We start from the raw sequence: 27,062 nt of genomic DNA, 5'->3' as shown, positions 1-27,062 counted from the left end.
ATAATAAAACCTTAAAGTAAAAAAGAAATTATATTGGCTTTAACAGTTAAAACAGATTAAATGAAGTAGATATTTTAAAATGTTGTTTTGTGGCTCTCAACTCGTTTTATTTAACTGGCCAGTGTCCTACAACTTTCAGATGAGCCTCTGCTGCACCAAACCTGGATACAATAATTAGGTCATTAGCAAGACTATGGAGAACTTTTCACCAAGAAGAAGGAGGTAATTAAGCCATTTCATTCCAGTATTTTGTATCTGTGGCACATCTAATAACTGCAGGACCTCAGGGCTTGTGGGCTGAAATTTGACACCTGTGCCCTAGCTTATAAAGGTTTCAGACGGCTGGACTGAACAAAGCCAACACACTATGCCGACCATCAACTCCCGTGTCATCTGTGTGAATCTCGACCCAAACTGAAATATAAAATACCTATTGGACCCGTTTTACACACCCAGCCGGAAAAGGCAACGAGGAAACATTCCTGCACAGCAGAGAGAAAAACTCATAAACATCTTCCAGTAAACGCCTACAGTGATTAAAGCCTGTTTGTAACTCAGCAGGTTTTTAACTTCTTCGCTGGAAAACAGTTGAGACAAACCAGTTAAACAATTTAAAGCCTCCAGACTAAAAGAGGCCAAAGCTTAAAGAGCATTATGTTCAGAATAAAAGAAGTTCAGGTGAGAATCAAAGTTTCCTTCAGATCAACATTAAACACGATTAAATAAATTAATAAAATCTGTATTTGATAAATATTAACATATCAGATGGTCGTGTCAACATGTGGAGAAACTTCAACATTTCAAGGTTTTTTGTTCTTTGGCTCAGATTAGAAGCAGAAACTATTATTAGTTTTATTGCTCTTGTGTTTCTGAGCAGAAATTTGTTGGTTGTTAAATTTCTTTACAGATAAAACTGAAAATCTCCATTAATTTAATAAAATATTGATTAAAAATACTAAATATATTTAAAACATAAAGAACATTTTAGACTAAAATGTGAACTTGTTGTTTTTAAAGATTTATTTCCTGGTATCAATGATCAGACAGGATTCCTGTCATTTCAACAGGTGAACACACCTCTGCTGTCATAGGGGGCGGAGCCTCAGGTGGGTCCGGTTAAGGTTCTGGAGAATCAGGTCCATTTCTCCTGTTCGCTCCGACTCGGTTTGTGTGAACAGAAGGAGAAGCAAAGATCTGATCAGGTGAGTTTTAACTCCACTTTCTACTGGTTTCCAGTCCTGACTGGGTTTTCTCTCTTTGAGCTGCTGGACAGAACCAGAACCAGAACTGGGCCTGGTTCTGGTTCTGGTTCTGATGCAGAGCTGCAGCTCCTGATTTCAGTCATAAACTCTGATTTTCTCTGAGTTTTCATCTGTAACCCAGACAACCAGCTGAGTTTGCTCCCAGTTTCATAGTGGAGTCAAACTGGTACCAGAAGGTTCTGAGATATCTGGGTTCTGGTTGGTGGATGGAAAATATTTCAATATGAAGTCAATAATTTATTGATCAGAGATGATTTCTCTGGGCTTTTATCAGTGGAAAATCCAGATGGAATCAGTCTGTGGTGACAGAGGACAGCTGATGATTTGAATCAATTATTGATCAATAATAAGTGATTATGGTCATGTTGAAATAACTCAGCCCCACCCACTGCTGTTTGTTAGACGTGAACTGAGTTAACACATCAAATCACCAGACCCTATAAAATACCCATTGGATCTGTTTTACACACCCAGCAGGAAGCTAGCTATTTTGCATCAAATATTTCTTTTTCTTTCTTTTTTTTTTTACAGTTTGACTTTACAAGAAAAACATAATTAAAAATCTCAGATTTGTCCTGGGGAGCTCAGAGGTTTAAACTAAACTTCTTTAATAGCAAGAAATCTTTCCTCCACTCAGACAGTCACTCCATTTGTGAGTTTATTATAATTAAATGTTTATTATGAAATCACAAATATCTGCTATATTATTGGTTAAATCACAGTAATAATTTTCATAACTGTTTCTAAGCTCTTTGTGTGTTTTTCTACTGAATTCTTCCACTGGCTGATATCTCAAATATTCATAAACTAAAATTAGAGCTTCTGGTGAATTAAATAAATCTACTTGTCTGCATATTCTGGTTCTCTGTTAATATTCAGAGATGTTTTGAAGTTTTTTTTCTGTTTTGGTTCAGTGTTTAGTTCATTTAATATAAATAAACTGAGAGTCTCTTTAGAATCAATGCAGTTTTTCCTCTTTGGGTTGGTTGCAGGTTATTAATTATATAATATTAGTATTTTATTAGCTATTGCATACTTGTGAACTTCTGCAGCTCCAACCAGATCCCTGCTTCTGCTGCTGCAAACATGCCAGGCTCAGAAACATGATTTAAAGTTCATTTTTTTAAACCCAGAGCTGCACAGAGGAATTCACACCATTCAGTCATCATGATGTTGTGTCACATTACAGTGATAAAGCTGCTGTTTGTGTGAAAATAACTCAAATATTAAGAACATGAATACTTATACAGCCTTTGCAGGTCATCTGCTGACAGCTCTCAAAATATACAACAATCTGGATCTCAAAGAAGATTTTAATGAAGGACGATCTTCCAAAGGCTTCAGGAATGTTTTAAGCATTTTTTTTATGTATGCAGACAAAAAAACCTGCAGCACAATATTTATTGCACAAGTTGAGTGAAAGTGTGCAGTGATCCACTCAAACTTTTGACCTTGGAAAATGTGCAGCAGACGATAAACTGTTGGGATCAGAATTGTGGAAACCAAAAATGTTACCAACCTCATGGGGTGGCATTACCATTCACATCAATGATTGGCTTAAGTAATTACTAATTGTAATCAAAAATATACTGACCTGACAGTTGTACAAAAGATGACCTTTGACACCTTGCACAAGAGGGTGAGACACAAAGGTCATGACTAAAGAAGCTGGCTGATCAGAGGTCTGAGTTCAAACACATTCATAGGGAAGGAGAAGAAAAGATGTGGTAGAAAAAAATGGACAAGCGATCGGGATAAATGCTCCATGGAGAGGAAACAAAATTCATTTAAAAATGTTGGGGAGATTCATAAGGAGAGAATCTCTTTTCTCTCTCAATTCATACTTTTCATGTTCATACTTTTCAGTGGGCCAACATTTTTAAAAGTAATTTTTTATTGGTCATAAGTAATATTCAAATTTTCTGAGGTACACAATTTAGGGTTTTTATTAGTTGTGAGTTATAAGCATCAACATTAAATGAAATAAACATTTGAAACATATCAGTCTGTGTCTAATGAATGAATATAATATACAAGTTTCATTTTTTAATTTGAATTACTGATTTAAATAAACCGTTTTCATAATATTCTAATTTTATGACCAGAACCTGTAGTCTGTAGTTTATCATAGATATCCTTCATTGAAATCTCCTTGTAACTAAATGTTACATTGCTCATTTGTACTAGTAAAATGGTAATTAGAGAGATCTCATATGTATTTTTCTGGTCAAAATATAGTAAGTGATATCTTAAGTAACTGTCTAGTTATAAACTCACTTCAGATATCTGGACTGTGAGAGTAGTGAAGCTGATTTGATGTTAAAACAGCCTACCATAGAGAAGGCAACTGGACAGCAGCAGTGATGCACTTTATGATGTTAAAATAAAATAAATAAATGGATAACACAACCACTGACCAGTGTGACCCGGAACTGACCAGCCGTTCAGGAAATATCCTGATGGCAAACCCACCCCTGGTGTGGTGTTGCTGGTTCAGGGGGAATTGACTGACAGACCAGGAATGTTAGTCAGTCATGACTCAAAGATGTCCATCATCTCTCAGCTGAGTCATTCAGATGCTTCCCAGATACATAAGGGTCCCCGTATACTCCAGCTGAACAGGCAGATATTAAACTGCAATTTACTTAAAGCTTTTTTATTCTGGAAATGTGCTACTTATGTCATGCACAAATGTGTCTGACAAATGCAGTGGCATAAAATTTCAGTCTGAAAGTTGCTCATTCGTATGCATGAGGCCCCTCGTCAGCAGAAACACCAAGAAATCTGACATGTTGTCCTCTGACTTCAGCTGTAGGTCAAGATGTGTGAGAAGAAGGACCTTGTTGACATCCTGGATGATTTAAGAAAGGCTGATTTCAACACCTTTAAATGGCATCTGAAGCAAGAAACCTGGAACGGCAAGGGACCCATCAAAGAAAGCAAATTGGAGGATGCAAAGATACTCGCAGTTGTGGACCTGATGGTGGAGATGTTTGAGCTCCCTGGAGCTGTGGAGGTCATGGTGAACATTTTAAAGAAGATCAACAGGAATGACCTGGTGAAGAAGCTCGAAGGTCTGAGTCCTGCAGCTGCAGGTCAGTCAGAGACAGAAGAACTTTAAGTCTGATTGAACTGTGTGGTCCTTCTGAACCATCTGTAACACTTATCAGCCCAAAACTGATCCATAACTTAGTTTCTAGGTTAAAATCTGGATTATAGAATTATGAATGGTTCAGTTTGAAGAAATCAAGATGTTCATCAGACATGAAGTCCTGATGAACCTCTTGATTCTCCAGATCCAGAACCAGGATTGGTTCTGGATCTGTAGACCAGACGACACTCGGAGTCATCAGAAGATTCATTCAGTAATCATCAGTTTAGAGAAGCAGCTGATCTCAGAGCAGAATGGGCTGATGGTGCTTTGGTTTGCTGCTTCTTTAAAGTTAGTATATATTATGAAAGAATGAACATTCATGTTATGGAAAGAAACTGAGGCTTTTCTTAAAATGTCCACTAATCAATTAAGTGTTACTTGGTCAAAAGATAAATCAACTTTAACTAATTTATTAACTAACAATTTGCATCCTAAAACAAAACCAAAACTGAACCAGTAAAAAAACGCAGCAGGGTTTCCTACAGAGCTGCAGTAGATTCACTAAGTCAAAGGTAATAAATTATATATGATAAAATTCCAGTTTAAAGTCGGGTGTAGAGGAAACAGCTGCTCCATTTCAGGCTCTGAATTACTCCATCCAGACAGGAGAGGAAGGTTTCCACACCCAGCAACAGGTGACAACAAATTCTGCCACTCAAGCAGCTGAAGTTAATATTTCAAGGCCAAACTGACAACACTGAAAAACAGTGTGATATACTGGCTTTCTGTTCTGTTGTGTTAAAATCACCTGGGGAGGAGCGATAAACTTCACACTCCGTCACTGACAGGAAACATCAATAACAGTAAATAGTAGACAAATATTCGTCTGTTTGTGAAATAGACTGGAACAGCAGGAAGTTACTGAAGATACAAACACATAGATGCACATAGGAACAGATAATGTGGAGCTGAGCATCTAAAGCTTCATAAATATGACTGGAGAATCAGTCGTCCACTTTCCATCCTCAGCTGGAAATGTTCAAAGAAAATTAAATCCAGAATGAATCTCCTTAATCTACAATTAAAAGCTAATTACCCAGCAGATTAAGAGAATGGTCTGTTCCTTTTGTCAAGCAAAGTGAGGTCAGTGGCAGTCAGGAAGAAGTAATGGATGAAATGGTGACTGAGTTGATGCTTTGGTTGGTGAAACCATCTAAAACCTGAGCTCCAGTCACACGACTCTATCAGACAATAAGGCTTTGGTTACTCCATCATCCAACTGCTCATAAGTGCAGTTTTACTGATGCACATGGATGATGCTTTGCATTAAGCTCTTCTGGTAAATTATACATTTGATCAGATCCGTTATAACGACTGGCTCCGCTTTTTATGCCTACATCTTACATAGATTGTGGTGACATAGATCCTAAAGATTAGAGCTGCCATAGATGCTGTGAGGAACAAATGAGAAGAAGCTTCTTTGTTCTCTTTGTCCTCTGCTAAAGGTGAGACACATTAAAACTGCTTTTACAGCCTCTACTGTCTCTGATTCAACTCTAAATGATAAATAAATCTGTTACATGTTATACATGTTATTTAGCATGTTTAGCATGTTCCTCATGTTGACATGCATCTACATAGTGATGCACAGTGAGAGACATCAGGTTGTAGCACTGAGTATTTATACAGCAGCAATAAAAACAAATCATGCTTTAGGACCTGATTTTACACTGGAGACACTTCATATGTTTACCTGACAAAACTGACTTTTCAGGGGATAAACTATGAAACTAGTCAAACAGGCATCACAAAACCTGATGAGTAAAAGGAACTGACAGAATATAAAAAGACTTTGCATGAATAAAATAAAATATGGTAATTTTATTTTATTCATTCAAACTGTGCTGGTAATTTTTATATCTGGCCAGATGAAGGACTTGCTCTGAATTTCATTCCAATGTCTAATATATAATTTGGTGACGAAGATCCTAAAACTTAGAGAGGAGAAGGAGACATAGTGATGATGATAAAGAGAAAGTGAAAAAATGTGTAAATAAGTCACTATTTTCATCAAAATATTCACTAATATGAATTTTATGTTTTCTTAAAGTGGTGTAGCCCTTTTACTCAGAGAGCGTTAATTTTACTGTTCTTTCCCTGCAGTGAAGAAAGATGAATCAAAACCTTCAGCTGGAGTGAGGAACAAGGGAGAGGAATTCTCTGATCCAGGTGAAAAAAAAAGAAATGAGTAGAAATGGTCACAGAGACTAAATGTGTCTGTTGTAAGAGAATAAAAATGATTAAGTTCTGGCTCGTTATATTCTCTTGGGCTCCCGGATTCAATGATGCCCTGCATGGAAATAAAAGCCACACAGAGTTAACAATCAGTGCTCCACGTCACGCATTTTTCAGAGTTTATTCCAACATTTAAATGTATAAAATCACATCAACAACACAGACACTTCATACACATGAAGACAGACCTTCAATTACCTGAGACAAATAGGATAAGGAAAAAAATGCCAAGGCAAGAATAAAGGCAGAGTGTTCATGTGTTTTTGCAAAAGCAATCCGATTCTTTCCCCTGGGGGTGCATAGTTTTATCTAAAAGGGGTTTCCTTGTTTTTTAAATTTATCCAATTATGCAATCAAGGAGTGTACCCTCCATATATGTATATACCCAGCTTTGAGTTACTCAGTTAAAAAGTTCGAAGCAATTTTATCACGACCATCAGCTATGTTTCCTTTCAGAACTGAGACTTCTCTCTCTGTAGACAAGTAAGACCAAAAGTTATTTCGAACAAGAGTTCATCATGTATGTTTTGAAGCCTGGAGTTTCTCAAGTTCTCCAATTGAACAAAATATTCTTGTTTTTAACCAGAGTTCACCAAAAAGTTATTTTGCTTTATTGCCTCGCCGAGCAGCCATCCAAACTCAGGTCTTTGCATTAAATTCAACCGTACCATTAGGAGCCTGGGACAAAGTAATTCAGAACTTCTCCGTCTTCTCAAATCAAAGTACCGATTTAAAGAATTACAACACTTATAGAATATACCTGAGCATTTTCAATAGAAACACATTTACTCTGAACATTTCTTAATTAATGTTCCCTTAGGTTTGATTATCTGTTTAATTTTATAGTTTAGCCTAAGTTAGACACTAATAGTAATTGTTAATAGAAAACTACAAATTAAACTATTCCTAATCAACACATGCTGTTAATAACTAAGAAAAATATCCTGCAAATTAGATCCCAATTATAAGTATTGTGTGTTATTATCTTTCTCCTGCTTTCCAGCCCTGAACCATGTCTCTTGTGTTACTGCTTGCCTGGGAGACACTGGAGACCTGGAGAGTTAAATTTACGGCCCTGTTTCTCTCTAACAACAAACAGTCTCCCCTGCAGGCCCCAACTCTTGTCTGTTTTATATAAGTTCAGAAAATACTTACCCATAGTTATTTAGGTTACATCTTTAACACAAACCTACCTAAATTAAGATTAGCTATATTAAACACTAAGAATATTCAATTTTCCTCAACACTGTATAGACTTTGTTGCTCCACCCTCCGAATGCTCGTTCATGTTGAGAGCTGTCCAAATTCAATGAAATATTTTACCCATAATTCATCACTGCATGTGACATTTTGAGTTAAAAGGTGGAACTATGGTAATGTTTTATTTATGTATTTTTCATTGTTATTGAACATTCAAAGAAAATATAATAAGGCACAAATAAAAATGTTTGATATGATAAACTTAGAAAAAAGAAGAAATGAAAATGAATAGAAACTAAGGAAAGTAAAACAAAAACATTTAGATTTTTGTTTACATTTTGTAAAACAGGATGTTACAAATGCAAGACAAATTTCAAATCTTAACTCAACATATTGGTATAAAGATTGGGCTTTTTGTGATGTTGCAACATTTAAGCACTCTCTTAACTAAAATTATTTCACTTTAAAAATGGAGGTGATTTTTACAAAGCGGTGTTTGTGAATAAAAACTTAACCAGAGGATTACATTAAGATCATAATTTAACTCTTTATCCCCTGTTAGGCCAAGTTTTATTATATTAAAACTTAAAGATGGGATAGATTTCTTGTATAAGAACCAGTTTTCAAAATCTTTTTAATGAAGATGCAATTGAAAACAGGTTTATTGTCTCAAAGACAAAATGCACAGGAACTGATATTTATTTTTAATTTATTTTGCAGAAAGTCATTACAGGGAACACTTCATCCATAATTATTAAGTTTTTGTGGGAATGGAAAAGATACATTTTTTTAGAGATCATCATGATTTTTAAGTGAATGTTTTCTTTTCTGACTAGAGGGGAAGAAAACTGATGTCATAGTCCTTGATGAGTTTGTGACCTGAGTCTGATTCGGCATCTTCCTTATTAGAAGAAATAATAAGGATGACGCTTTAGTAAGCATCTGAACACCACCACACTTAATAAGCGTGGAGTAGACAGAATCAGTGGTCGTCACTCAGATATGAGGCAGAAACACAACAACAGGTTTAGACCTGAGGAGCTGATCAACAGACTCTGAATCTCTGGATGGAGAAACATGAATAGTTGATCTTCATCACGTTTTTCTCTCAGACGTCGATTTGAATTCATGTTGTTTCTGATTTCTGCCTACAGAGAAAATACTTTTCAAGGTTCGCCCTGAGTTTGTGGACAGAGTTTCTGAGGAAATCCTGATTCAGCTCCTTGATGGCCTTGAGGCAGATGGGGTCTTTAATTGTTCAGAGAAAGAAGGTATACTTCAAAAGAACCAAACCAGAGCAAACAAGGCCCGGGAGACCATCAATGCTGTGATGAAGAAAGGACAGATATCCTGCAGACTGATGATCAAACATCTTCATCTCATAGATCCTACTCTGTCCAATCAGCTGGGTTTGTCTTCTAACTGATGTTAGAAATAAATAATTCTGTGTTTGAAGATGCTATATCTCTTTTAGCTGCCTGCATGCTCATATATACACACATGTATGCTCATATATAGACAGATAAGGTTAAAGGAAATGACACAGTAGGGAACGCCTTCTTTAGGGGGTAGCTTAGATAGAGGCCAACAAAAGGAATAAGATACTGGTGTTTGGTGCCATTTTGCTGTGTTTTCCCACCAGAAAAACATGATGGACCAGTCCTGCATTTTGTATTAATAAATGGAATTCATGAATTCAACTTACCGACTCTTCTTGAATCTTATAGATTCCTAACCTAGCTGGAGAAAGGATATTTCTCCACAAATGGAAGCACTGCTGAGATGTATGGAAAACAGTGATTTGAAAAATGGAGACGCCAGAGTATGGGTAAACCCACAAAAACAAAAAGTAGATAGAAACTTTTAATTGTGTAATTGAATGTAACCAAATCAAAAGAGTTGGCGTCTGAGTTGTTCTGCTCCCAAATTGAAGGGTGCAGTGTAACTTTATGGTGAAATAAAGGATTTAAAAAAAGATAAAAAGGTGTGCCTGGAATTTGCAGTCCTGTACCCGACAAACCTGACGAGGTATCTGTGAGCTATTACACTCAGTGTGGAGTTGGACCCTCAAGTTCATAGAAAAGATTTAAAAGTCTCTGTTTTATTGAGTTTTTGGGAACACCTACACTGATTATTTGGGATGTGGACCCAAGGGGATGCTGGCCACAGCCAGTGGAAAGGAATGCAGGCATGCTGACCCCTCCAATCTATTGTCCATGTGTGCATTACATATGTCAGTGTGTATTATTTCATAAGGGGATGTAGACATGCTGACCCCACATATCGGGATCTTTATAACACAGAGAAGTCTTTTTTTCGCTGCAACTTCACCTATATAAAGTAGCATATAGATGGTTTCAGACCTAAGATGTTCTCCCTGAAGCAAACATCTTTGGTTTATAGTCCCCAATAATGGACCAATTTCATCATAGTCTAAGGAGAACAAAGCAGGACAAATGGGGGGTTGCTTATCAAAGCAGAATGAACAATTCATTCACATTTTAAAATTTAAGGGGTTCTACCAATACCCACTGCTACAAACCAGGTTGTAAGGACATTTTGAATTTGTTATGGCTTAAATGGACACATTATCTTGGATTTTTTTGCATTTCATGTTGTAAAAAAACACATTTACAAAAGTTTTTTTTCTCTTTCCCACCAGAAGGACATTGGGCTAAAAGCAGGGGTGTCCAGGTTGTCTCACTCACTTCTCAGTTATCAAACTGGATCAGTGGAAGGATATCACTGCATATTTCACACAATTGTGAGACATCTACAATCAGTTTAATTCATAGGTTTCTTCACAAACAGGATGGGACATTTTTTCCGGTCTGTATCCATTGGATAAAGTTGGGTAAAAGAGAAAAGTAAAATAAGAAAATTACACTCACCCATAACTAAGAGTGGCCTGAAGATGGATGTGAAATAACAACTGAATAAAGAAGAGATGCATATTTTTCCAACAGGTAAACAACGAAAGATAATATTAAGAAAATAATTTTTCCCTTTTAGAAGGATGTGTCCCACACAGAAAATGATTTTTTTGTGTAGATGAATGACAATCATGAACGTATCAAAGATATCCATGACTAAAAGAGTAAACGTTTCAGATTGACATGAACTTCATGGATTCGACAATGACAAAGACAACATTTTCCAGACTGGACAGATCCGACAGGCTCAGCACTTTCTAAGAGACTCCATTTTGATGTTGAGATTTAAAATTGGCCACCCTATCATTCATGATTCACATAAAAAATAAGATTGAATCAATAAATTGAAGCATTTAAAACAAAATCTGTGTAAACAGAAATAGAAATTGACTTATAAGAGAACAATGTCTATTAAGAAAAACATAAAGGGAAAATTATATTCAACATTTTGAACAAAATTTTTAGTTTAAAAAGTGAGAAGAATTATGTGATTTGAAAAATTAACTTTTACCAAAAATTATTTGGTAAACATAACAAATACCAAATTGGGAAGCTCCAAATTTATAGTTACCAAATATCTATACCTGAAACATTAGAGTCGGACAAATAAATAAAATTACTCAGACAGGTAAAATTAGAGTCTTTTTAAAATACTCAAAACAAGTAAATGAATCAATGCTTTTGTGTGATGTTCTTGGAATATATGTAAGTCAGATTGACTATTTTAAAATTAAACATCAACTGATGTGAAAACATAAATTACTAAGAATAAGATTGTTTCTTTCTTGTACAAGAAAGAAACCCCTCACCCAGAGTCGGTCAGACTGAAGCTGTTGTTACATCCTGCTGCTTGCTAACATCAAAGTATGAATGAATGAGTGTGATTAGGAATGACTGATTTAATGTGAGGTTCCTCTGATGGCTTTGAAAAGCACTATATAAGTTGGACGTCATTTAATGTCCAACCCAGGAATGCTCAATACGTCGATCAGGAAGGTTTTGAGTCGATCTTGGCAGTAGGTGATAAACTGAACGCTGCCAGCAGGCTGAGACCAGCAGGACCTCTTCTGACACACTTGCCAAAATATTCATTATGATCCAAAACATTTGTAACTTTATTAAAGCGTAAAAAAAATCAACAAAACATGTTCAAATTAATGACCCAATAAAAATAATAATCTCAGTAATTATTGTTTCAACCAGGTGATGTGCCATTTTGTGTGTTTCAGTTCCATTACCTAAAAAAAAAGCGACTCAAAGACCAACTCTGTCAGGACTCTGGGTTTTTGGGTTTGGCTTTGCTTTTCATCTTCTTTATCATTATGTTTTAGTTTAGTTTAGTCCTTTATGGTCATTTTAGTTTGATTATTTGATGTATTTATATTGGCTAGATTTGTCTTGTTCTTGCTTTCCTTATTTCAGCCCCTCATAGTGTTTATGAATATCTGTGGCCTGTCATTGAACAGGCTCGCAAGGATGGGAAGAGGGCCTACTTTGTGGGTCGTAAAGCTTATGTGGATGGAAAGGAAATTCGAAGGGCTTCTGGAGAATAATGTTTTTTACTCAGCAGTAAACACTACACTTTACAAACGGTTTAGCAAATTTTGATAGTGGCTTCAAATTTTATTTTAGGAGTCATCTTAAATGGGTGACGTTTTTTAAATTACTTTTCTTTAACTTTCAGAAAGCACGGAGCTATCATTTTTATCTGTTAATACATGGGGTCTGCGTAATGATATAAAATGTAAAGCATTTCTTCTTTTTTCCAAAGAGGCGAGAGTAGATTTTGTTTTTCTTCAGGAATGTCATTCATGCTTAGAAGATGAATCCTTTTGGACAATGGGGCAAAGATATATGGTTAGCACATGGTTCAAACAAGTCAGGGGGTGTAGCAATATTAAAAGATAACTTCAAAGGTAAAGTTTTAGATGTTACATCTGATAATAAGGGTCATTTGATTTTCATAGTGGTTGAATTTCACTCTTACATCTTTTTGCTGGGCAATATTTATGGATATAATTCTGATTCTTTAAATGTTATTTTCTTAAAAGAGCTGGAGGACGCCATGTTTTTTCTTGATACTAAGTTTCCATCAGCAAAGGTTATTTTAGGGGGAGATTTTAATATGGCCTTTTCCAATCAACTGGATAGGCATCCCTCTAGATTAAGAAACAGACAGAACCATCTTATGGACTTCTCTAACCGGCTAAATTTATTAGACATCTGGAGACATCGTCATCCTACTGACATACAATACACCTGGAGTAACTAAAGCTTTTCAACTCAATCTAGAATTGACTTATGGCTTATTTCAGAGGACATGGAGAGTCAAGTAACGGAGGTTAAAATTTGCACTGCAATTTTAACTGATCACAAAACCATTTCTTTAAAAGTAAATCTTTCTAATAAGGAGTGTAGAAGAGTGTATAACCACTGGAAACTTAACAATTCATTATTAAATAACATATAATTTACATTCAAAAACTAATCAAACAGTACTGGACAATCGCTCAAAATAATAACCAATTTGGAAAATATTGGGAATTACTGAAGTATGAAATTAGAAGGTATGCAATTCAATTTAACAAAAGAATAAACCGCATAAAAAAGAAAAGCTGGAGCAATTAATCAGATGTATCTCAGACATTACTACTAACATGTTAGGTGATGAAGTTGTTGTAAAACAACGACAGAAACATCAAGAAGAGTTAGACGAGATATATAAAGAAAAATAATGTGGCGCTTTTATTCGGTCTAGATTAAAATGGATTGAGGAGGGTGAAAAAAATAGCAAATACTTTTTTAACATGGAAAAAATAAATTTTGAAAGGAAATCAGTATCCAAATTAAATATAAATAATTCTGTAATAGAAGATTATTCAGTAATTTCAAAATATATATCAAATCTTTATAGAGATCTTTATAAAAATGATAACTGTATAAATAGCACAGATATATTAAACTCTTTAGTAGAAGTGAACAAAGCTAATGAATCTTTAAGAGGATTGTGATGAAATACTCTGTATTGAGGAGATAAAATGGTAATAAATAAAAGTCACCAGGCAAAGATGGTTTGACGTCAGAATTTTATCAGAAATTTTCAGCTGAACCTTCAGAATTTCTTCTCGTAGTTTATAATGAATCCATCAACAATGAAGAACTATCCCCGTCAATGAAACAGGGTCTTATCACTTCGATCCCTAAACCAAATAAAGACAATTTAATAATAGATAATTGGCCTGGCATCACTCTATTAAATAATGACTATAAAATTTTGGCCTCCATTTTAGCTAAAAGACTGAAAAATGGTTTAAATGATATTATACATGAATCTCAAAACGGCTTCATGCTTGGACGCAACATTTCTGATAATATTCGATTAGTGTTAGACTTAGTTGATACAAAGATCTTATCCCTGGTGACCCAATTATTCTGTTTTTAGATTATCAAAAGGCCTTTGATACGGTTAGTCACAGCTTCATTTTTGACACATTGTCCTTTTTAAACTTTGGTAACTTTTTCATTAAAGCCTTTAAGACACTTTATAGAGATAATAACAGTTCTATAAAACTTCTAGCCGATTTAATATCCATAAAGAGGTTCGTCAGGGATGTCCAGCCTCCCCTTACATTTTTCTGCTTGTTGGCCAAATTTTAAACTATTTAATTAGACAGAGCTCATTTGAGGGAATTAAAATATTCGACCGAGAACTTAAAATTTCACAACTTGCTGACGATACTGCAGTGTTTTTAAAATATTCTAATGAAATTCCTGCAGCTCTGTCTGCTATAGCTAAATTCTCTAGAATTTCAGGGTTGAAACTCAATCTAAAAAAATGTGAAATCCTTCCCTTACATACAACCGCTGCTACTGAAATATGTAATATCCCTGTAAAAAACACCGTAACTTACTTAGGAATTAAAATCTCCACTGACCACAGTAACATGGATAATTTGACTCCTGTTTGTGAATCTGTTAAAAAGAAATGTAACAGTTGGTTGGCTATATTGGTTTTCCCATATCACGTGTTCAGTAAACTTGCGTTCTTTCTCAGTTGGAAAACTTCCAGTCATCTCAAGGTAAAAAATAAAGATGTAAGCATATATATATAAGTCAGAGCCATGAATGAGGCCTCTGAATTAGCAATTAATTTCTGAGGAGTATCATGATAATAAACGTTTGAATTTCAATAGGTCTTCACAGAGCTTAGCCGCCCAAGGCTAAATACAATAAATTAAATAAAAAGTAAAGAAAAAGTAAAGACTGGTAAACTTCACTTTAAATTTAAATAAATTAAATGAAAATATTCTATTAATCCAACAGTGTAAGAAATTAAGTTTAATTAAAAAATAGATTTCTAAAGTTAAAGTTTAATTTGACCATTAAATTGCAAAATATTTCTGACCAATAGAGAGTAAGCAGACAGTGAGGCACTCTTCCCGAACGCCGAGCCTAAAGGGGACTGCAATGCTCTGTGTGACCACTAGGAGCTTTTACACTCCCACAAATTTTGTCTTGGAATGAAGTTCATGGGGACTTGCTGGAAAACTTCACAGGGCATGTTTATACACCATTTTCTGCTGCAAAATGGGGTTGTGTCGGTGGGGACCTCAAATTTGGTCCCCATGGGTATGTATAGAGCAGTGGTTCCCAAACTTTTTTTTCCTGGGCCCCCCCAGTGGTTTCCAAACTATTTCTGGCCCCCCTATGGCTTACAAATAGCTGTCTGGTTGAACGATGTGTGTGAGCGAAGGGGGTGGAGGGTGGATTCTTAGAGACTCCCAGCCCCGGCTCCAGACGAACAAGGGGGGGAATCAACTTTTTTGGGGACAAAATTAATTGTAGCTGAACAGGCACGTGGAGAGGGGGGAGCTGGGAGTGCTTGAGCACCTGCCCTTTTTGCTCCTTGCCCCCAAGTGCCCTTTCCTAAGTCCTCTTCTGACACTTAAAAACATGTACTAAAATTATTTGCTTTTTTGTACAACATAATAAGCCGGTAATCTTGTTACCTTTGACCTTTTGCCCGTGACACATGACGCAGTTGCCTCTCGCGCAGTGAGATAAGGCGGCTAACTGGAGCTCAACATAGCGAACGTTACAGATTACAGATCAGTTTTTGGTGAATTAAAAAAAATGTTTTTGGTGAATAAAGTGGAGTAGACTTGCTACTTGTCAGATGACGGAAAACGTTGAAGTATCGTTTCTGCTTCAGCGGTTTAAGCAGAGAGGTAATGAAATACAACAGACACTGACAGGCCTCTGTGTCTGCCTTTCTCTGAAGAACTACTGAGCGGGAGGAGACAACCAGGTGAGGAAAAACTGTTCTTATCTATCGATTCAGTATTTTTATCATGCATACATTAGACTGTTGTTGTGCTATTAGCTAGCTGCTAGCTAACGACTTTGCTAGCAAACCTAGATAACTGAAAAGCTTCTTCCCTGCGTACAAGGCACGTCACCCATCCAAAACTTATCTCAATAATGGATATATGTCAGATCTTCTAATTTCCTTTGCTGCATAATGTACATTGCATTTTGTTCTAGTTTTAGGTAAGCATGTCTTGAAAGAGAATAGCACTTAAATAATAGTCCAACAAGGATATTCATTTAGAATTAAAAATAACACACCCTGAATTACCATGATAGATAAAATGTATGTCATTAATGAAGGGGAAAAAACTCAACCCAGACTTTAAGTTTAGGGTCTGGTTCGCAGAGTATGAAGTTAAATTTGATTCCCAATTATTCAATGAAAAAAAAACTAAAATTGTAATCAAAACTTTTGGAATTGTAATGATTCCTTTAAAAAAAAGAACTTATTTTAATTAAATAATTCATTTTTACCAAACACAAACTTTTATTTGCACACATCAGAAATCTTTTGTTGTGATTTTGGGTCCTGCCTTCGACATCATGTGAGAATCACAAGCAAAACTTTGAGTCACAAACAAAAACTTAGAATAGCAAGAAAAGATTTATGGCATGCGCAAATAAGTTTGTTTTGCAAAAAAGAAAGTTAACTTCATGTGTCAAAAATGTGTGATTTAAATTAAAAATTAAGCAGAACTCAGTAGGCTTTTCTCATGGTGACATGCATTAACAATTCAATTTTTGCTTTTGTTTTTTTTCTGCAGTTCCACGTTAAAGTTTGATGCAGCTCTGCTTTCCTGAATGGACCATCTTCATCTCCACTGCAGCAAACAGGCAGCTCTGTTTTATAGATTACAGTCACTAAAAGGCTGCATTGTGCCCTTGTTTATATTTTTAATAGTGTATTTCTGTAAAGACAAAATATGTCTGGTCCAGCTCTGATTTACATATCTTGCTAAATTGCGGGTTTGAATATTGCAATACTTTCCTATAACAAAGTAGACCTGCAGAAAGAAATTACTAATAAAATATCTTACATATACATAGTGTTTTGCTCTATATAGAGATGTTCGTTAGCTTTGATTGTATATTTCACAATTTTGTAATTTATCATTGTTTATTAAACTCTGCAAGCTGATAGGCTTTGTTAATATTCTGTCCTAGACGGCAGTAAGATGTGCCCTTTTTTTTGTTGTTGAGCACCTTTAGTGGTCTCTGCACGGCCCTGTAGCTGAACATAGACAACACCACCAGTAGCCTACAAGCTACTTGTTAACAAGCTTAAGGTGCTGTACTGATATTAGCTAGTCATCTTTTAGCTAACTTTACCTGCATCCAACAGCTTTACTCAACAGTCGGTTAGTTTGGGGAAAAACTGTGAAAAGTTCTTTGTGTTTTTCTGGTTTGCTGCCCTGATTCTAACACACCTGCGTAGCTCCGCACAGTAGCAGCAGGTTTCCTTCACTGCCGCACAGGTGTAAACCCAGCGCGAGCGCGCTCATGTTGCGTTTAAAGGCGGTTCGGAAAAACAGGTTACCACATGTTAACAACGGATTAAACAGTTTCAACTGCTGATAAAAGTGACGGAGGACACAAATATGGGAAGTGTGGAAGCCTCTACTGTATCAAATTGACAGAAGAATAACAGTGAATTGGCCATTCTAAGGTAAAAATCCAGCGCATACAGCGTTCATGTTTTTCTTGTCTTTTGTTTCATCCAGACGGCTTCCCGCGCCACCCCTCCCACCCACCTCTGCAATGGCAGTTTGGGAACCTGGTACAGAGTCAGGCCAAAATCCCCACGCAGGGGTAAAAGCAAGACCACAAATCCTTTTACGCACACACAAATCTTTTTGCACACACACAAATCCTTTTACACACACACAGATATATTTTGAGACCATTTTGACTCCATAGATCAGCGATTTTCATTGATTCAGCAGAAAACCAACAGAACTAACCGCAGTTTACCAGGTGTTTGATAGAGGATTATGAGCGCTTACTGCCCTCTGGTGGTGAACTATCGTAACTACAATTATTCATCTTCATATGAATTGCATAAATTATTTAAGTTTGTGTTCTCATTTTCACTTTAATCAGAATAAAATAAATTCAGCTTACATTAATGTTAAATAAGAGTCACTGCAGGGTTAGTAAATGGAAAATAAAACTTATTCAGTAAAAATCCTCCAAAAACGATTCACTGTGGGTAATTGAGACTCAAGTCCTGAAAAAATATAAAAATGTGTTTGAAATAAAATTCAACCACCTGCAATAACAGTATCAATCGGGATGAAAGCGGCTAATAAAGAAAACTTAAATATAAAAAGTTAATAAAGTTTAAAATACTACTAGTTAATATTACTTAGTTAATTGCAGTATTTTGTATAGCTGAATTAATCTGTAAATAATATATTACACCTACAACAATATTATGCTGCTGTTAATGTCATTTAAATACTTATTTAGTTTGAATCTCTCAAACTAAAGATGAAGACTTAAAAATTAGTTTCTTTGTTGGTGTGAATGTCATGGAGAATTAAAATAAATGTGCAATTACAAAATTTCTATGCAGTCTACTGAATAGAAAAAAAACAAACAACATTATCAACTTTATTGGCTCACCATTAAACCCACACTACATAAAAATTAAAAAGAAAAAACAAACATGAACCCATCAGCACATCGTCCCAGTGATTCTCTGAGGTCTGAATAAATTAGTTAAATCATAGTAAAGATCCCTGATGTGACACATCGAGTCCTAAAGTTCTCTGGAAAACTCAAAGTAAAACATAAAATATGGAGGAAAAAAAGGAAAGCAAAGATTTTTAGAATGAATATAAAAAGAAAAATACGTAAAATCTTTTTTCTAGATAAAATGCTAGATGTTCCTGAAAACTGCTCTAAGATCAGAGTTTCTGTGGGACATCCAGTTCTAAAGATAAACTTTCCAGTTGAATCCAGTTCAGATCAAAACTCCATGAAGCCTCTAAATCAGTGGTTCTTAACCCTCTTAAGACCATAATTGTAACTGGGGCGCCTGGTATTTTTCTGATTTTATGGCTGTAAAATTCTCAAAAAATGTGCAATGAGTCTGAATTTTTGCTCTTTTTTCCAGAACAACCTCAGCTTCCAGTATTCGATAGTTATTTAACATTTCTGTCTATTAAAAATTGAGAATAAACAGTTTAAAGACAAAAAAAACAAAAATCGGAATTGAAATTTTCAGGTTTATTACTGAACAAAAACTTTCTGATGACAGGGGCAAACAATTTCAGATGAACAATTTCAACTTTCAACTATATTACATAAATGCAGAGAAAAGTGTGAAGCCTGGCCTTCAATTTACAAGTTTTTATGCCTGTTTTTTATTAAATTATTTCAGGCGTTTTCATTTTTTGTGGTAGGCTCTAAAGCAGTTCCTCTCCAGCTGCATACAGAATCTCACTCTTGATCCATTCATACTTTATCTATCAGACTTCAGGTTGAAAGGGTCCTGATACCCTTTCTCCAGTGGTCAGGAGCAAGAGGCAGGGGACACACTGGACAGGTCACCAATCCCTCACTTGGCTGATTTGTTGTTGTTTTCACAATTCATCTTTTGGCAGAAAAAAAAGTGTTGGTGATTTTTATTTTTTTCCATTTTGCCAAAATCACTTTAGGTAAAAATATTACTTAGGACATTATTTTTGGAAGACCACGATTTTATTTTCAGCATAATAAATAATTATTGCACAAATGATGCAGGAATCAAGATGGAGCTAACAGTTAGCCAATAGCTGCGCAGCATTCATATGACTAACGTTAGCTTGTACAAATATTTTACATAAGCTGGTTATATGTCTCTTATGTTCACTGCCTTCAGACATCAGTCTGAAGGCAGTAAACCTTTATCAGTTTGGTGGATTTTCTTTTAGACATTTCCATAATTTTATGCGCGATTTCAACTCGTCCTCTGCCGTTTTCTCTCTCTCTCGCACCGCTACTCCGCTGATACAACACGGAGCTCCGCAGGGAAATTCCGTATCGAAAATATTTACTCTAATATCTGCTGCAACATGCACATGTGATACACCGTTGGAAAGCTTATTTTATGCACTTTCTAATACTTTTTGAATTTTTTGAATGCGACCAACTGTTCAGGAGTTACGATACAAAGTAGGTTGGGTGACAAATATGACACAACGGAGAATCTTTCTTGTGATTGGTCAAGCTCATATCAAACTTTCCCGGGTGGCTACCGTAATATATCATATATGCCCTGAAAGCGCAATGTCTCAGCTTTTCTGCACTTTTGGAATTTTTTTGATATGTTGAACTGTTCATAAATTACGGTAATGGGAATTACACATGCGGAATCCTGTCGGCGCCGACAGGTTGGTCTTAAGAGGGTTAACCTGGGTTCGATCGAACCCCAGAGGTTCGATGAGTCGGTTCGGCGGAGCCTCTGCCGGAAGTAAAGACACAGTGGCGCAAAAAGTGGGTATGCAGCGCATGCAACGCATAGGGGCGCAGCACCAGAGGGGGCGCCAAAACCCCGTCTGGAGGGTGCCGATTATGTTTTCCCATGCACTTCAGCGCGCCTTACGCTCCTTAACCTAGCGTGAGTTTCACACTTAACGTATCCTCGCCTCGTGGGGTGGAGCGAGCGTATGTTTTCTACGCTGACGTTCCTTCCTTCGGGGGGGGGGATTTATGTTTTCGCATCCACCTGAATAATGTGCAGTTGCGCCACTGTAAAGACACATTTGTGTAAAGTCGTGATGACGCCCCGCTTTGCCATCACTTGCTCCAGAGGATCACGTTACATTGCTGAGCCAATCAGTGCTGCGGAGGAGCATTTATTGAAGGAGCTCCACTTTCAGCGTGTATTTGAACTTGTGTCTTTAATTACTTCAGTAAAACTCACCGTTTTTACCAAATTTTATAGTCTAAATCTGCTCCTTAGTCGCATTTTTTCGGGGTTGGTACTGCCGTTCTCTATTTTACTGAGGTCAATACCTCCACCTGCAGAGAGAAGAAGGATGGAGAGATCAGATCAGTGAGCAAGCTGCTGCTCCTCTGATTGGCTGTTAGCTGTCTCTGTGTCCAATCAGGAAGCCTGAACCATTCTCCTCCAACTGAGAAGTTGCAGTTTTACTGGGAATACTGGATCTTTGCTTTGATGCTAACTGGGTTTAGTTCAATATGCTGACAGCAGCTGGACTCACTACAAACATTTACTTACTTTAGAATCTCTACAAAATCATTCAGCTGCTGAACATCTGACTCCTCCAGTCTGTTTCCTCTCAGGTTCAGTTCTGCCAGCTTGAGGCTGTTGGACTTCAGAGCTGAGGCCAGAAAATAACAGCTGATCTTTGACAAACTGCAGTTCCTCAACCTGGATAAAGAATAAAAGATGTGAGCTGAAGCCAACAGGATGCAGGTGAACCAGACCAACAGAACCAGTTAAAGATTCTCATGAATATTAAAGCCAACAAGCTGCTGCTTCAATAAAGACCTGCTGATTTCAGAACCAGAACCAGAACCTGGTACTGGGTCACAGGCACGTGCAGATTGGGTAGCTGGGGGTGCTTGAGCACCTGCCCTTTTTGCTCCTTGCCCCCAAGTGCCCTTTTAGTCAATTTTTTATTTTTTTGGGGTATTATTATTTACTAAGCCCTCTTCTGACACATAAAAACATGTACTAAAATTATTTGCTTTTTTGTTTCTTTTTTGTACAACACAATAAGCCCTCCGATCACCTTGTTACCTTTGACCTTTTGCCCGTGACGCATGACGCAGTTGCCTCTCGCGCAGTGAGATAAGGCAGCTAACTGGAGCTCAGCATAGCGAACGTTACAGATTACAGATCAGTTTTTGGTGAATTAAAAAAAAACGTTTTTGGTGAATAAAGTGGAGTAGACTTGCTACTTGTCAGATGACGGAAAACGTTGTAGTATCGTTTCTGCTTCAGCGGTTTAAGCAGAGAGGTAATGAAATACAACAGACACTGACAGGCCTCTGCGTCTGCCTTTCTCTGAAGAACTACTGAGTGGGAGGAGACAGCCAGGTGAGGAAAAACTGTTCTTATCTATCGATTCAGTATTTTATCATAGACATTAGGCTGTTATTGTGCTATTAGCTAGCTGCTAGGTAACGACTTTGCTAGCAAACCTAGATAACTGAAAAGCTTCTTCCCTGTGTACGAGGCACATCGCCCATCCAAAACTTATCTCCGTAATGGATATATGTCCGATCTTCTAATTTCCTTTGCTGCATAATGTACATTGCATTTATTCTGGTTTTAGGTAAACATGTCTTGAAAGAGAATAGCACTTAAATAATAGTTCAACAAGGATATTCATTTAGAATTAAAAATAACACACCCTGAATTACCATGATAGATATAATGTATGTCATTAATGAAGGGGAAAAAACTCAACCCAGACTTTAAGTTTAGGGTCTGGTTTTCTTTTTTTTCTGCAGTTCCACGTTAAAGTTTGATGCAGCTCTGCTTTCCTGAATGGACCATCTTCATCTCCACTGCAGCAAACAGGCAGCTCTTTTTTTATAGATTACAGTATACTAAAAGGCTGCATTGTGCCCTTGTTTATATTTTTAATAGTGTATTTCTGTAAAGACAAAATATGTCTGGTCCAGCTCTGATTTACATATCTTGCTAAATTGCAGGTTTGAATATTGTAATACTTTCCTATTACAAAGTAGACTTGCAGAAATAAATTACTAATAAAATGTCTTACATATACATAGTGTTTTGCTCTATATAGAGATGTTCGTTAGCTTTGATTGTATATTTCACAATTTTGTAATTTATCATTGTTTATTAAACTCTGCAAGCTGATAGGCTTTGTTAATATTCTGTCCTAGACGGCAGTAAGATGTGCCCTTTTTTTGTTGTTGAGCACCTTTAGTGGTCTCTGCACGGCCCTGCTGGGTCATGTTGTGTTGGAGGATTTTAGTCAGTAAAATCATTCCAGGTTCTGATCAAAGTGTTGAAGCATCAATCATGAATGACCTTTGACCTGCTTCACATGAGGGGGATTTCTACACACTGGGGGTCTGAATTCTGTCCTGTTCTGACCTCAGGTCAGCAGGTCCAACTCAGTTACACAGAGGGACTAAATGAAACTCTGGATCCAAGTCCAGGAACAAACTCAGAAAATATTTATTAGAACAGAAGATATGAACTTTGATTAATGATCAATTATTCACAGAAATATCAACTGAACTAAAATCTTACTCCAGACTCTCCAGTCTGCAGCTTTCAGTCTGTAGAAAGCCACAGAGCTCCTTCACTGCAGAATCTCCCAGCTTGGTATCGTTCAAGTTCAGTTCTCTCAGATGGGTCGGGTTGGACTTCAGAGCTGAGAACAGAGACGTCCAGCTGGTCTCTGACAAACTGCAGACCTTCAATCTGAATAAAGAATAAAAGATGAGCTGAAGTCAACAGGATGCAGTTAAAACTGAAATATGAACAAATAAATAATAAAAATGTAGAAAATGAATTTCCCTGAAAGAAACATGATGAACTGATTCAAACATCTGATCCAGTCAAACTGGTTTAAAGAGTCCAAACCAGCAGAACCAGAACATTTAACCATGATGTGTTAGAATATTTCAGTCGGTTCTGGACTGGAATTAAAACTGACTTTCAGAACCAAACTGTGACATCACAGCATGAGGAAGGGTAGATGGGAGGGGCCTTAAAGAGCATCTAACCAAGTTAAGGAGGCAGGTGAGGTCAGAGGTCATCCTCAGCAGCAGCCTCACATATATTGAGCTGGTACCTTAAAAAGTTCATAATGTTTATTCTGTATATTTGTTGAATTTATCATAAAATATCAGGCCTGTTTTCTAGATGGTTGCATAGTAAACTAACTAATGATGATCTAGAATCTGAACAGATTATTGATGTCAATGGTTTTATTTCTTCAACCAACTGAATGGATGATAAAACTGTAAACATTTCCTTCGAGTTACTGAAATTCATAATTTATTCTTTTCTCATTTTCATATTAAACTGAAACACTGAAAGATTCTCAAACTCTATTATATTTTAGAAGCATCTCTGTAAATTTGAACATAATTATAATATTTATTTATACATTTCTGTATTTGTGAATTTTAAATTAATTCTTTATCCTCATTTCTCCTTTTCAAAGTAAAATCTGCTGTGGCATCTGAAGAGTCCAAGGTTGTTTTACTGATAATGAAACTGATTGACTTTATTGATCTGATCGATTTTCATTTCTGTTTCACAATCCAAACAAAACTTCTGTCTTTTGTTTCTTTTCCCAACTATAAGATGCTTTGACACAAAGAATCATTTTTACATTTCTGAACTATGTTAATAGTAAAGGTGAAAATAATAAAGTCAAATAGCTTCAATAATTAAAACAATTCACTCTCAGGAAAGTCTGAAGGTTCACAGTGCTGGAAATCTAAAGTAACTCCCTGTTAACTACCAACAAACTACAGCAGGAGCTCAGAGTCTGACTAGATCAGCTAGGGTCTATTGCTGGATCTCCTGGTAATTTAATAGTTCACAATGATTGATCAGTTAACAGGATATTTGATCAGTAGATAAAGAAGACCAATCTATGCTGTCTGATTCTGATCACTGATCATATTTACAGTTATGATCAAATCTAATGTGATCAACAGATATTAATAAAGCATCATGAGCCTCTGCTGCAGTGAAACGATGGTCCAACCAAGATGCAGTCGGCCAGGATTCACTTATATAAATGTAACTTATAGCTGATACAAGTTCTTTACTTCACAATATTAAATTAGAGTCTGAACAAAAATGATTCAAATGTTTAGCAAACACTTTTTATCCAAGATGTCTGCATTCATGTCACCATAACATAGATACTTTTTGATTTCTCATTTTGCATAAAAGAACTAATATACCGTATTTTTCGGACTATAAGTCGTTACTTTTTTTCCTACGCTTTGAACCATGCGGCTTGTAGCCCGGTGCAGCTTTTCTGTGGATTTTTCTTCAACCACAGGGGGCACTTTAGCAGGAAGTGAATCAAGCCCGGTGTGGCTTATATATGTACGTTTCCAGTTTTTTTTTTTTTTAATTTGTAGGTGCGGCTCATAGTATTGTGCGCTCTATAGTCCAGAAAATACGGTAATCAAGTTTACTAAGATATTCTTCCTCATTATGATGACATCAATATGGAGCATAGACATTTAAAATAATGAATTCTTTGTCATAAACTGCAACAATCCTCTCCTAATCTAAAGACATTTATCACTGAGTCCAGGTTGTTTTCCAGAATAAAAGCCTCCTGGTTTCCTTCCTCTTAATTCATTGAAGATTCTCAGCACCAGACAGTAAACTGTCATTAATTTTTAATTCTTTAAGTCCTGTTACGCTAAAAAGTTTCTTTCAGGCGCAAGATGTGGCAGAGCAGGAACAACCAAACGATGAGTTTTATCATCTGTCCTCTACAATAAGCCCAGGCTGGAAGAGATAACTTTAATATTTATAATAATATCCATGAATGGCTTAAAACAAGTTTTGAACAAGGATGTTTGAGCTTTTAAACATGAGAGGGAAAAATGTTTTAACATCTTGTAAAATGAATATTCTTTTGAACCAGCAGTTTGTTTCTTTTGTGTATTTTAGTAGTTTATTTAACTTGGTCTCTGATTTCACACTGAGTTTTGTTGGTCAAAATTAGTTTAGTTAGACCTATTTAAAAAATATTTTGTGATATAATTTTTTTTGTAACATTGCCCACCACTACTCCATTCAAAAAGACATAGGCTACTTGCACTGAATATTATTTCATTAAGATTATAATTAGTCATTTTTGTTGCTTTGATTGTTATTGTTGTTCCAGTATTTTTCATCAAAACTCTAAAAAAAACCCACCATTGAATTATTAGTTTCTCATGTTTAGACCAATTAATTTTAAAGTTGTATAAAGATGCTATAAAATTTTAACTTAAATAATGTAAGCTCAGCAGCAGCCAATCAGAACAGACTAAACATTTAAATTCAAACTGATTGTCACCAACAGTTGCTAATTTTTTATGGCCAAATTATCTTAATTTCATATAGACATGGCACAGAAACATGGATGCTATTTTTATATAAACGTGTCTATTGATTTATAGATCAATAATTTTATTGTCCAAAAATTAGTTAGAACAAATCTGGTTCTGAATCAAGTCAACATGAGTCAAACTGAAAGTGTCATGGAGTCAAAAGCCTCATGGAATTAACATTGATATGAAAATAACATTAAAAATAAAGATCTAAAATAAAATATCATTGAAAACTTTAAGAAGTGATAAATCCATTATTACTATTATGGTCTGTAAAGTATATTACAGTATTATTTATGGACTCAACAAACTAACAATATCTTCATTATATCTATCTTACATTATAATTGAAAAAATTAAATCTCAGTTCAATCACCTGTATTAATTATTGCTCAAAATGTATTGCCATATCAGCATGTTCCTTTCTATTTAGTTTCTTTGTTTATTTTTGCATTATGTTCTTTGTGTTTTTCTGTTTAGTTTTCTCAGATCAGTTTTACATTTTCTTGGTTTATTGCCGTTTCCTCTTTAGTTTCTCTCCTGTTATTGGTTTCCTTCAATTTTTATTGCTTTCAAACTAAAACTTAGTTTCTGACCTTAATTGCTGTAGTTTGCAGCATTGAGTCTGTAGAAAACCACAGAGCTCCTTCAGTCCAGAATCTCCCAGGTTGCTGTAGCTCAGCTCCAGTTCTGTCAGATGGGTCGGGTTGGACTTCAGAGCTGAGAACAGAGATGTCCAGCTGGCCTCTGACAAATTGTAGCCCCCAAATCTGAATAAAGAATAAAAGATGTGAGCTGAAGCCAACAGGATACAGTTAAAACTGAAATATGAACAAA

The 27,062-nt window shown here is 36.0% G+C and overlaps 3 protein-coding genes across 5 annotated transcripts in view; 1 reads left to right on the top strand and 2 right to left on the bottom strand.

Moving 5' to 3' along the window:
* Nucleotides 1–27,062, bottom strand: part of LOC106934082 (NACHT, LRR and PYD domains-containing protein 3-like) — a 93,075-nt gene that overhangs the window by 43,664 nt on the left and 22,349 nt on the right. The gene's annotated exons all lie outside the window — the stretch shown is intronic.
* Nucleotides 1,096–9,551, top strand: LOC106934087 (uncharacterized). The gene is made up of 4 exons (XM_088003828.1): nucleotides 1,096–1,202; nucleotides 4,072–4,357; nucleotides 6,520–6,585; nucleotides 9,006–9,551. The coding sequence occupies exons 2-4, from the start codon at nucleotides 4,084–4,086 to the stop codon at nucleotides 9,275–9,277; spliced, it is 612 nt and encodes a 203-aa protein (XP_087859954.1). The 5' UTR covers nucleotides 1,096–1,202; nucleotides 4,072–4,083; the 3' UTR covers nucleotides 9,278–9,551.
* Nucleotides 18,754–27,062, bottom strand: part of LOC106934078 (NACHT, LRR and PYD domains-containing protein 3-like) — a 30,677-nt gene continuing 22,368 nt past the window's right edge. For 2 of the 3 annotated variants that reach the window (XM_088003732.1, XM_088003733.1), the window contains 4 exons: nucleotides 26,822–26,995; nucleotides 23,398–23,571; nucleotides 21,382–21,534; nucleotides 18,754–21,161 (listed from right to left, as the gene is read on the bottom strand). In XM_088003732.1, coding sequence (XP_087859858.1) covers nucleotides 21,149–21,161; nucleotides 21,382–21,534; nucleotides 23,398–23,571; nucleotides 26,822–26,995 — 514 coding nt within the window. In that variant the 3' untranslated portion in view covers nucleotides 18,754–21,148. The remainder of the gene's footprint in view (nucleotides 21,162–21,381; nucleotides 21,535–23,397; nucleotides 23,572–26,821; nucleotides 26,996–27,062) is intronic. The other variant, XR_015762331.1, reaches the window with a different exon arrangement.

This window comes from Poecilia mexicana, unplaced genomic scaffold (genome assembly GCF_051168715.1).
Source record: "Poecilia mexicana isolate PSO_F unplaced genomic scaffold, ASM5116871v1 scaffold_2, whole genome shotgun sequence".
NCBI classification, from domain to species: domain Eukaryota; kingdom Metazoa; phylum Chordata; class Actinopteri; order Cyprinodontiformes; family Poeciliidae; genus Poecilia; species Poecilia mexicana.
This window is presented reverse-complemented; position numbering and strand designations above follow the sequence as displayed.